The sequence below is a fragment of the Papaver somniferum genome, chromosome 2 (assembly GCF_003573695.1).
Source record: "Papaver somniferum cultivar HN1 chromosome 2, ASM357369v1, whole genome shotgun sequence".
NCBI classification, from domain to species: Eukaryota; Viridiplantae; Streptophyta; class Magnoliopsida; order Ranunculales; family Papaveraceae; genus Papaver; species Papaver somniferum.
The window spans coordinates 70,493,841-70,504,832 of NC_039359.1; the positions used below are offsets into that span (position 1 = coordinate 70,493,841).

The window sequence follows — 10,992 nt, forward strand, 5'->3', positions numbered from 1 at the left end:
GAATTTTTTTTCTCAGAAGTCGTTAATGGAATGGGAAACAGTGGAAGAGAGGGAGCGGAGGAGAAGAAGAATGGGAGGAGAAGAAGTTATTAGAGAAGGGTAAAATAGTTATTTCACCATCATTTTGGAAGCCCCATATATCTTTTGGTGTGGGTATAAAATATGTCATGGCCCCCAATTAGTTTCCATGGCCCCCAATTCAGCGTTGTTGACGAGATGAGGGTGAAATGAAATATGCAAGTTTTTATTAGTTTTTGCACCCCGAGAATCAATATACATATGGGCGGGCGGCAAACTATACATGTTATTGCTAAGGCTTGGGCTTAGGGCCTAGGCTCGTGCCTGCGTCGTGAAAATATGACAACCAAAGATTATTCCTTTTGGTTAAAATTGTTTTAAATTATGTGAAAACTGCAGGGAGACCCATTCTACAGATTTTCTACACCGTGAAACCCACGGGCGGAAAAGTTCACGCGCACACCCAATTTTCGTGAGAAAATTTCTCCCAAACCCACAATTTATAAAATTTGGTTTCTTCTTATCTTTTTTTCTTCTTCTTCTTCTTCACGGGAATTTCTTCTTCAATTATTTTTCTTTTCTTCCTCCCAACTGTGACTTACAATTAATATTGATAGACAGTATAATCACATAAAGATTGGAAACAATGGAAGAATGAAATCGAAAGTTAGGGTTTGAGGTGATGAATCGAGATCTTGCTGTTTGTTATTTCCGAAAGATGTATGAATGGTTTTTTTTTAAATTAGGTATTATGATTGAGAAGATGGATCTGAGATGTGTTCTGAGATGGAGATAGGGTTTGTAATTGTTTCAATCAAGTAGAACAGGAAGAAAAGTTGATTTGAGATTTAGAAAATACAGGGAATAATAATAAATCTTATTTGAGATGGGATGATGAACAACGATGAAGATGAAGAAAAAGAAGAAGATGATGATGATGTTGTTGTTATGAGTGCATAACATGTCATGCAGTCAAAAAAATGGATGCATAACACATTATCCGGCATCTTTGTTATTTTGTGTGAAATTGAAAATTGATGCCTAATGCATCATGCAGTCGAGAAAATGGATGCATAACCTGATATGCATCCAAAATACGGCTGCATAATGCATTATGCATCGAGAAAATTGTTGCATAATCTTTTATGCATCGATAAAATGGATGCATAACCTGATATGCATCCTTAAATATGGTTGCATAACCAATTATGCATCAATTTTTTATGTACGTACTAAAATCAACCAAAACAATGGCTACATAACTTGTTATAGATGCATAACTTTGTTATGCAGCCGAGAAAATGGTTGCATAATTCGTTATGCGTCTACAGAATGTGTTATGCATCTTTTTTGGTGGCTGCATAATGGTTATGCAGTCAGTTTTCGAAAAAAATTCCTAAAATGATGATACCTCCGATTTTTTTCATGAAAAACAAAAATTTGATATTGTTGTTTGTACTCGTTGCGTAGCTTTCTTAAAAACATTTCCAACGGTATAAAATTTTTAAAATTCCAAGGCGCGGTTTTTTAGATATGTTATATCCAAGTTGTGTTGCCAATTATACCCCTGAAAAATTAGGCTGCATAACGAGTTATGCCTGAAAAATAGTATGCATAACGAGTTATGTATTGATTCTTAATAATTTCGGATAATTTTGGGTGTCACGGTATCTAAAATTAATTGTGGGCCTGACAATAAGAATATTATTTTTTTGGGCCTTCCTAATTTTCCCTTAAATTATTCTTTAAGGAAAATTAAAACGAACCTTGTAGTTTTCACAAAAAAATACTATCTCGAAGGAAAAAAATCACGGGTTAATATTAACAAACATCAGTAAGCCCAAGATAAGGAGCAAATGTATCGTACGCTTTACATAATGTTGTTTGTGTCTTCTCGATTCAATTAATTCATGTTTTTAAGAAGCGAAACATTAAGAATTCAACCCCCTTCCTACTCTAAAGTTAACTGGTAAATATTATTTATTTTTTAATGAAATAATAAGATACAAAAGTATGGAGAAAGAAAAAAAAAAAGAGAATTTTATTTATTCGTGTGTATTTACATATTTGTAACTCCTATTTATAGGGATATCAGACTTAGTAACCAAGTATATGGACACCCTAATCTTAGGCACAAGGAAATTTTAGTTAACAAATTTATGTTTATAACACTCACCTTGATGACCACTGTGTATAAACCATCATAATATAGTATGAAAATTAAAAGAGAAAAACTTGAAATTACGTAAGCATGTAAAGACGTAAAATAGTGTTGGATACGAAAATATTGCCTCATTAAAATGAAGGAAAACACATTGGGAAAAACCTTGACGAATAAAAAATAGTATAACACGGTAAGTCTAGTAAATGCACCTTTGATGATGGCGCTCCCTGATGAGTACTTCAATCAAATCTTATCTTGCAAATCTTTGAGTTGAGACTTTCCATTTTTGATGAAAAATTTCTTGAGTGCTGGACATACCAATGCGTTGGTGAAAAAGTATACTAGTTGATATGGTCTTCTTTAGTGTTTTACAGGAGGTATTTTCTTAGAATAATAGTGTTTCGAGTCTTCGTGCTTCTTTAAACACATTGAGGAACTATGTCACAAATCCTAATTTCTCGGAGACGATTTGCAGAAGTAGTTGATAAAGTTTCTTTAAGAAAGTGCCAAATACAAATACATTACTATATGTGAACAAAAATCATATTTGTTAACAAAATCTTGTGTGTTGTGTGATTGAGTTTACTTCCGCATTATATTGTTTATCTTTAGTGAAAGTAAATACACTAGTACGTTAATCTACTTGGTAAAATTTCATAGTTAACTCAGTCACGAACGTAGACTATATACCAAATTACATCTCATTGAAGTAATTCTTTGACCATTATTAATATTGTTTTAGTAGATTACACAAGGTGTGTCTGTATAGGTTGATATGAAAGATCGTAGTGGACTTGGTACACTCACCATTTCTGTATCTTTTGCTCATTAGGTCCTGTATAATATCAAGAACAAAGTTAAATCAAACTAACATATATAAATAAAATAATAGATAATACTTGACGTATTCAACAAAAAGTTCTAACTCTTTAGCTGATTTTTAGACGAGCTATTATTCACATCTTATTATTAACCAATAAGATAATTTTGCAAACGTGACAAGTCTTGTTACAACATGAACAAAAATCTTCTTTACTTAATCAATATGATAAATTTTGTCAAGAAAAGATTTTTTTTTTTTTTGTTATGAACTATACAAAATTATATTGATATAAAGGTGTAGAAGTGATTAGGTAACAAATAAGAAAAGGATATAGCGTGATTATAATGAATCAAGATCCAATAGAAAAAATCACAAGTATTATTTTCATATATATACATCAATACGTTCACCTGTCATTCTGGTAGCATCTTCGAATACGACTGCAAATTCTATTTTTTCCGCTGATTGTGAAAGGTAGCTTGGATCATACCCTAACTAAAGTTTTCAAATAGTATTAAAACTAAACCTTTGGAAGATATCTTGAATATCATAATCAGAATTATTTTCAGCTGTCACTGATAAAACGGGAACCAATCGATGGAATATCTCGAACTTAACAACTTCTTCTACGAACTTACGAAGTGATGTGTAGTTGAATTCATGACTTCGCATTTGTCTTTGGAACTTCCAAGTATCATCTATGTTGATTATCCTATTTCCAAAGAAATCATTGAAGATATCTTTGAGCACTCTACCTTTTGGGTAGTTGGACAAGTGAGAGTTGACAATGTATTTAATGTTTGGAGGATAAGCAGTGAAAACCGTACAAGTACAAGGGGTATCAGATCACGTAGGTGTTTGTTGGGCACAAAGCAAGAATCTCTGCCTCCAATTGATTATGTCGGTCTCTAATAGCAAGAATGACAAAAGATGAACCAATTGACGGGTATGATTTTGACAATATAAAAGTTAAAGATGATGAAGACTTTGTGTTATAGAAGAAACAGAGGAAGATGAAGAAAATGAGAAAGATATACGTAAACACGAGGTCTACCATGAGACACAAATGAACTAAAAAGTTGGTTTTAAATTCATACGTAGCAAAAGAAAAAAAAAACTAATTAAAAGAAAAGGATTTAGTTTTTACAAAAACAAAGATTATATTTTTAATTAAAAAAAATAGATAAGTCGATCGTAAGCTTAGTTATTAGGATTACATGTTGATAACGTGCTATGAAATAAAGAAGAGATAAAAGTAAAGAAATATAGAAAGAGAGAATTATATGCATGTGTGTGTAGTAATAATTATATGGTCTTAAGCCTCTATTTATATGCGTAGATATGGGTAGAATACTTAATACCCAAGTATATGAAAACCATAATCTTAGACACAAGGGATCTTAGTCATTAAAATTAAATTTATAACACATTTTATTTATTTTTTACATAATTTTTCTATTTTCTTTTGATTGCTTTGTGTTAAAATTAGAAAATTTAGACATAAATGATTTTCAAAAATTGATTGATGAGTTTGCTAACAAAAATCTAGGAGATCGAAATTTAAATAACGATGTTAGTGCTTCCGACACAATCATTTTTGAAAGTTCCTTTTAATTACCGAAAGTCGGATCTTAGAAAGTTGATAACTTCAATTTTTACGTGGGGATGCAAGTAGCATTATAATTTCTAAAGAGAAAAACTATATAATTGATATAAATTCTTTTTATTTTAGTATTATAAGTAAAAATTATCAAGAAATCATACAGTTTATATTTATAGGAAAGAAAAATCTATCAAAAAGACGTTCTAGACATTCTTCGCCCAGGGTGATCTTTCGTCAGAGATGGCCCTGCGGTATGCCATCTTCGAAATGTCAGAGATGACCCTGTGATCGAAATCGCCTTAGGATCGTTGCAGAATCATATTCTCCTTTTGTCGTCTCTACTGGAATGAGTTTTGTTGCTCCAATCTTTCCTCACTTGAAGTTTCCGACTTTCTTGAGAAGTTTGCTCTCTTCAATTGGAGCCCTTCGAATCAGTTCTAGTACACCGAGGTATGTCATCATTGTTTATGCTTCCTCTGTCAATAAAATTCTTCTTGAGTGGTTAAACAACGGGCATGCGTCACATGAAGGATGTTATAACCAATCGATCAATAATATTCGAATGTGTGGTGATCCGGTCTCTTCTCTCGATTATAACCACTTAGAATGTGCATTATGGACTACATGTATACTTCATAAAATTAAAAGCACATACTTGTGGAGAATTTTTGGAACACTGCATCCCACCAGTTATGTCAGTAAAATTTTTGTTCGGTCGCTAGCCCTGCTGGGTCCTAAATATAATCCATCTGAGGACATCATGCGATTGGATATTGAGTATACAAATAATGTCATTGTTGCAGCAGATATACTACTGAGCACCTCTAAGGAAATTACTATGGATGACATTCCCATACGACGGGTTACATGGAGTTACAAGGTTATTAGATTTGGGATTCAACTTGCATCACTTGATGGTCCCCCAGGTACATACATTGTTGTCAAAGGATATAACACTATGTACACTAGTATCCTCGCAGACTGGATCTCCCAAAGTGAAATTATCTATGTTCTTTGCTATCGTTTCCTGCCTCCCCTAGAATTAACAAAGCAAAGCCCATGCTTCTGGCCCAAAGAAGTCGCCCGGATTTTTGCACACAACACAAGTTAAACCTTAAGTAGCCTAAAGATCGGTAATCAATACCTTTATATTCGATATTATCTTTCTTCTTGATTATAAGTGTTCGTGCGTGAGTTCTGCAAGTCTTGTAGTCGTTCCCATATATAAGAGACGTCTGTTATCTCGTAAAGACTAGTCAGCCTCTAGAGTGTGATTAGTAATTCGCGAATGATTCCTGTTATTCTTTGTTTTAGTTAAGTTTTTTTCAATAATTGATTATTGATTGCATAAAATTCACTTTCAGTTTTCATGTAAAAGTCTAATCGGTTGTTGCATAATGATTTGTGGGGTCCATGTCATGTAACTTCTTTCACTGATGATTGTTACTATTATGAAAATTGTAGTGGATATTCAAGATGTTTTTGGATTTTTTCCATGGTGCACAAGTCTGATTTCAAGTCTGCTTTTTATTATTTTTCTTATATGGTATCTATTTGGAAATTGCATGAATGTCACGGTCTATAGAGTTACCTAGATTGGGATTAGAACCATCAAAATACGTGCACTATCTGAGATAGTAGTTAATTTTACAGGCAGGTAAAAATGCCTTGAGAGTACATCCTGGAAAGACATATCGCAAATGTATTTACAAATAATCCAAATGTCAATCATCAAAGAGCTAACCCATTTACCATGAGATTCATCGTCTTGAATACTAGTATTAGAAAACAAGTAAATGATTCATTCAACCATAAAACTATAACTATTCGTAATTGCAACAGTGACAATAGTACTTCTTATAGAATGCCTAAATTCTCATGAATTTTTTTTCATAATTTCATCATGGTATCCAATAAATGCCACAAACCTTTTCAATTGAGCTATTATATCATTGGAAATGATAGATTGGCCAAGAAAATCTACCAAGATTTTCTACCGACTGAAATAGAGAATGGGACCTATTCTGCCCCATTCCTAATCCAAATTATAGAAGGCTTTCGTCTCGTCCATTTATTTCCCTGTTGGGAGATTTTTCGGGAGTAAGCTCGATTGGTGTAGCATCTCCCTTATATATCATAGGTAATTTGCATCTTTTTGAGAATATATATATGCCTTTGAGACATTTCTTAGACAGGAGACCCCTTTTCCCTTACTTATTCATCATTGTTATGGATTGTTTATCTAGACTTCTGATAGAATCTGAAGATGATAGATTCTTATAAGGAATTAAAGTAACTAACTATAACCCCAGCTATTAGTCACCTGTTTCTTTTTTTTTTGCAAATGATTGTTTGGTTTTTGTAAAACCAAATCTACAAGGAGCTAGAAAGTTGGATGGTATCATAAAAAATTCCAGTAAGTACAGTGGGCAATTTATCAATTTGGATAAATCAGGTATGGCCTTTAGTCTTAAGATGGATAATAATGTTGAAAATCAGATTTCAACCATTTTTAACATCAAAACTTTAGATCTTAAATACAAGTACTTAGGGGTTCCAATTCTTATTCAGCAAAATAAAATACAAACAAATAGTCATCTACCAAATAAGTTTCAAGATAGGCTAGCTAGTTGGAAGGGTAAAAATATGAACTAACCTACTAGAACAGTTATGGTTCAGTCTGTTTTATGTTCATTAGCTTCCTATCATTTAGTTGTTTTCCCTTGCGCAAAAAACTTACTGATAAACTAGATAGAAACCAATGAATTTTTTGGTGGAATAAGAAGCCAGGTGAAAAAGGCGTTTTTGTTAAGAAATGGGACTGTATAGCTAAATCCAAAACCTTAGGAGGTCTTAATATTAAGAAAACAGCTGAGCTCAATAATGTTGTCGTGGAAAAACTTTCCTGGAGAATGCTAACTGAGTCAGATGCTGAGTAAGTAAAGATTTTAAGCCATAAGTACTTCCCTGACCACAATCCTCTTCATGGTAGTAACATTAATGGTATTTGCATCTGGAAAGGAATTTGTAGAGGCCTAGAGATTGCTAAAAAAAATTATTGTTAGGAGATGGGTGATGGTAAAAAAAAATGAAATATGGAAGGATATTTGGGTTCCAACTATAGACCATCCCTTAGACTCTAGACTAGCTTCTAGTAACATGAAAATAGTTGATAAGTTAATGCATCCCAACAGCAATAGGTGGAATCTTGAGGTTCTAAGTACTTTATTTGATTCCAATATTGTTAATGATATTTGTAAGATCACGATTCATGTTAATGGTGAGGACATATTGATTTGGAAACCAGCTGAAAATGACATTTTTACTGTTAAGAGTGTTTACAAAGTTATTGATGTTGCAGGTAATTCTACTTCATCACTTGATGACCCTGTTATTTTCCCATGGGTCAAATTCTGGAATCTACCTTTACCACCAAAAAAGTTACATTTTCTGTGGAATTGTGTGCATGGTTGTCTACCTGTTGGACATAGGATTGCTAGACATATTGCAGGTGCAGATACTGATTGTCCTTTGTGTAATAAGGAAACTGAAACTTCGGATCATCCTTTCTTGGAATGTGAGGTGGCTAATCAGGTTTTGTGTGATATGGGGTATCCTCTTTATAGGGTGTCACTGGTACTAGTATTGATAGATTGGATAACATGTTGGCTTAGTAATGGAACAAGTAATAATTTGGCTATTAATCAAAATGTGATGATAACAATTACTCATACATTGTGGAAAATATGGAAAATGAGCTGTGTTGTTGTCTTTGATAATGTGACCCTGCAGGTTAGTAAAATTGTGCAACTGACTAAAAAGACAGTACAAGATTAGAATGATGTCAAATTAAAAAGCTTGACACAAAGGAGTCAAGTAATTAGAGAGATAATAATTGTGCAATAGCAAGCCCCATTGACGGGATATACTAAGATTAATTTTGATGCTTCTTTTTGTAAGGAAAATAAATGTATGGGTGGAGCACTAATTATGATTAGTGATGCAGGGGAATTCAATGGAGCCTGGGGATTTCCAGCAGTAGCTGAGGATGTTGAGCAGGCGGAGGCATTGGAAGCACTTGGGGTAACAAAAATGGCAAGGAGGAAACAACTTACCAATCTGCAAATTGAAGGTGACTGCATCAATGTTATAAATTCCCTGAATGGAAAACTGGGAGCTATCAAATGGAAGAACAATTCAATTATTAGAGATTGTTTTGATTGTTTAAAGTCTTTTAATAAATGGGAAGCATTTTATGTGCCCATAGAAACAAACTGTGTTGCAGATCTACTAGTTAAAGATGCAATTAGTATGGTAACAAGTATAGGTTGGGAAACTGACCCCCATTGTGGTTGGATTCACTTATTAAAGAGAAACTCTGCTTAAACCAACATTGATTAATTTATGAAATCTATCTTTCTTATTAAAACAAAAAAATAACACAAACAAAAAAAAAGACATTCCAAAACAAAAAACTTAATCCTACGAGTAATGTTGCTTTTCCAGACATCCTTAGACACTTTTGCAGGAACATGACTAGTGATATTGTTCATGACAGCTTCGTTTCTGGTAATTTTATTACATGTACTTTTTAACAATGAACTTCTCATCTTTAACTGACATACATGTTGTCACAATTTTTATGGTAATATCAAAGAATATGCAATATAACTCCCATAAAATAATGGCATCAGGACCGATAAAATTTATCAATTTATCGCCATATTAAATTATCGATAAAGTAATAACTATTAATTTACAATATATTAATTTATCAAAAAACTATGTAATTCTTTCCACCAAATAGTACTACATCAAATATTCAACCTTTGAAACGCAGGGATTGTAAGAGATTTCAAGATGCTTTATTATCCTCAATTCTCTCGTAGACTTTTGGAAGGTTAATGTTAGAGCATTACTCGGTTGAACCAACCAAACGTTGGTATGTCAAGTTTTGTCATACTTTAGTTTGAAAACTTGAGGTTGCTTGATTTGATTAATACAGTCAACTTAGGTAGTTTAGACTAGAAACAATAGAAATGTTGAGACTCACTCGTGTTACTCTAAAGATGTGTCGGCTTCAACGAACACATCATCCTTCTGTTCAAGGTTAGTAATGCAGACTTGACTTGTTCCATTTATATTACTTTTTTTATAGACATTTAGATTGAAAACATAACATACGAAGTTTTTTGTGTATCTCTAGTATTGGTGACTTTCTCATTTTTTTATGATCAAAGTTTCAAGGAAGTATATCCTAGTTGTTTTACACAACTTTGGTATATCAGATTACGAAGTATAATTTAGTTATTTGGACTTCATAGATTCGGCATAACACAAATTGATAACTTTTTAATAGTTAGTGTTTTGATCTTCCAGATTAACTCCATACCTCGAAAGCTATGTCTAACCACATGAATTTAAGTAAGTAGACATACAAATTATTTCTTAATTGAAAGGAATCAAAGGATTTATTCTAAGACTGATCCCTTAAACAAGAATATTTATTATGGTCGATAATAAGGATCTCTAGTAGGACCGATTCCTTACCAAAGACCCTTTAGGATCGGTCTCAAGGACCTCTACGAGGACCGATCCCATGGATCCCTAGCAGGAGCGCGTAAGTTAACCACAATAAATGTTTTTCAGTTTGGCTATTATTTTAGGGTTTGCATAGCTATCGAATATGTAATTTGGTTAATATGGAAAGTTTATAAGATTTTGACATAGTATTTGAACATGTGTTAAACTTATATTACTTAATTTTCAAGTATTTGTTTGTGATACTCAAGGTGTGATCCCGAAACTGGAATACTATAAATATCTTTTTGATATTCAGAATTATATTCTTTTCATATCCCAGTAGATAAGCATATCTCTGGATGCTATATTAGTGAAGTATATGTTATATGCTAGCTAATATTAATTGTCATCCAAAGAGATTTCAGTACATGAGTTGGATTACAGTAGGAATTTTAAGAAAGCCGAAAATAAACATTTATTGAATATATTTAGTGTTTTAGTATTCGGTAATTCCTTGTTTTGTCCAAACTACCTTAGCCATTATAAATAGTGAAGTTTCTAATTCTTACAAACTTATGATACACTGAACTAACCATTTGTTAGGGAATCCCACTGGTGTATTCTTATCATACTTGTTCAAGAAAAGGATATCCTAACTAGGTGAAAATCTCTTTTTTGTTCCTCGTTTAAATACTTATGTTGGATCAAAGAAGCTCTAATAGTATCATTGATGGAAAACTAAGAATCATATAATTATTATTGTCATTTTTGATTATTGATTTGATTGACAGACCTTAAAGTTGAACCTTGATAGATCTAGTTTGTTTATTCCGTGATCCTTCTCTTCTGATATAAGGTCAC

The 10,992-nt window shown here is 32.7% G+C and overlaps 1 protein-coding gene across 1 annotated transcript; it reads left to right on the forward strand.

Moving 5' to 3' along the window:
* The first annotated feature begins 7,767 nt into the window (after positions 1-7,767).
* Positions 7,768-8,994, forward strand: LOC113351347. Its single transcript, XM_026595349.1, has 2 exons — positions 7,768-8,400; positions 8,569-8,994. Exons 1-2 carry the CDS (start codon positions 7,768-7,770, stop codon positions 8,992-8,994), a joined length of 1,059 nt encoding a protein of 352 aa, XP_026451134.1.
* The last annotated feature ends 1,998 nt before the right edge of the window (positions 8,995-10,992 follow it).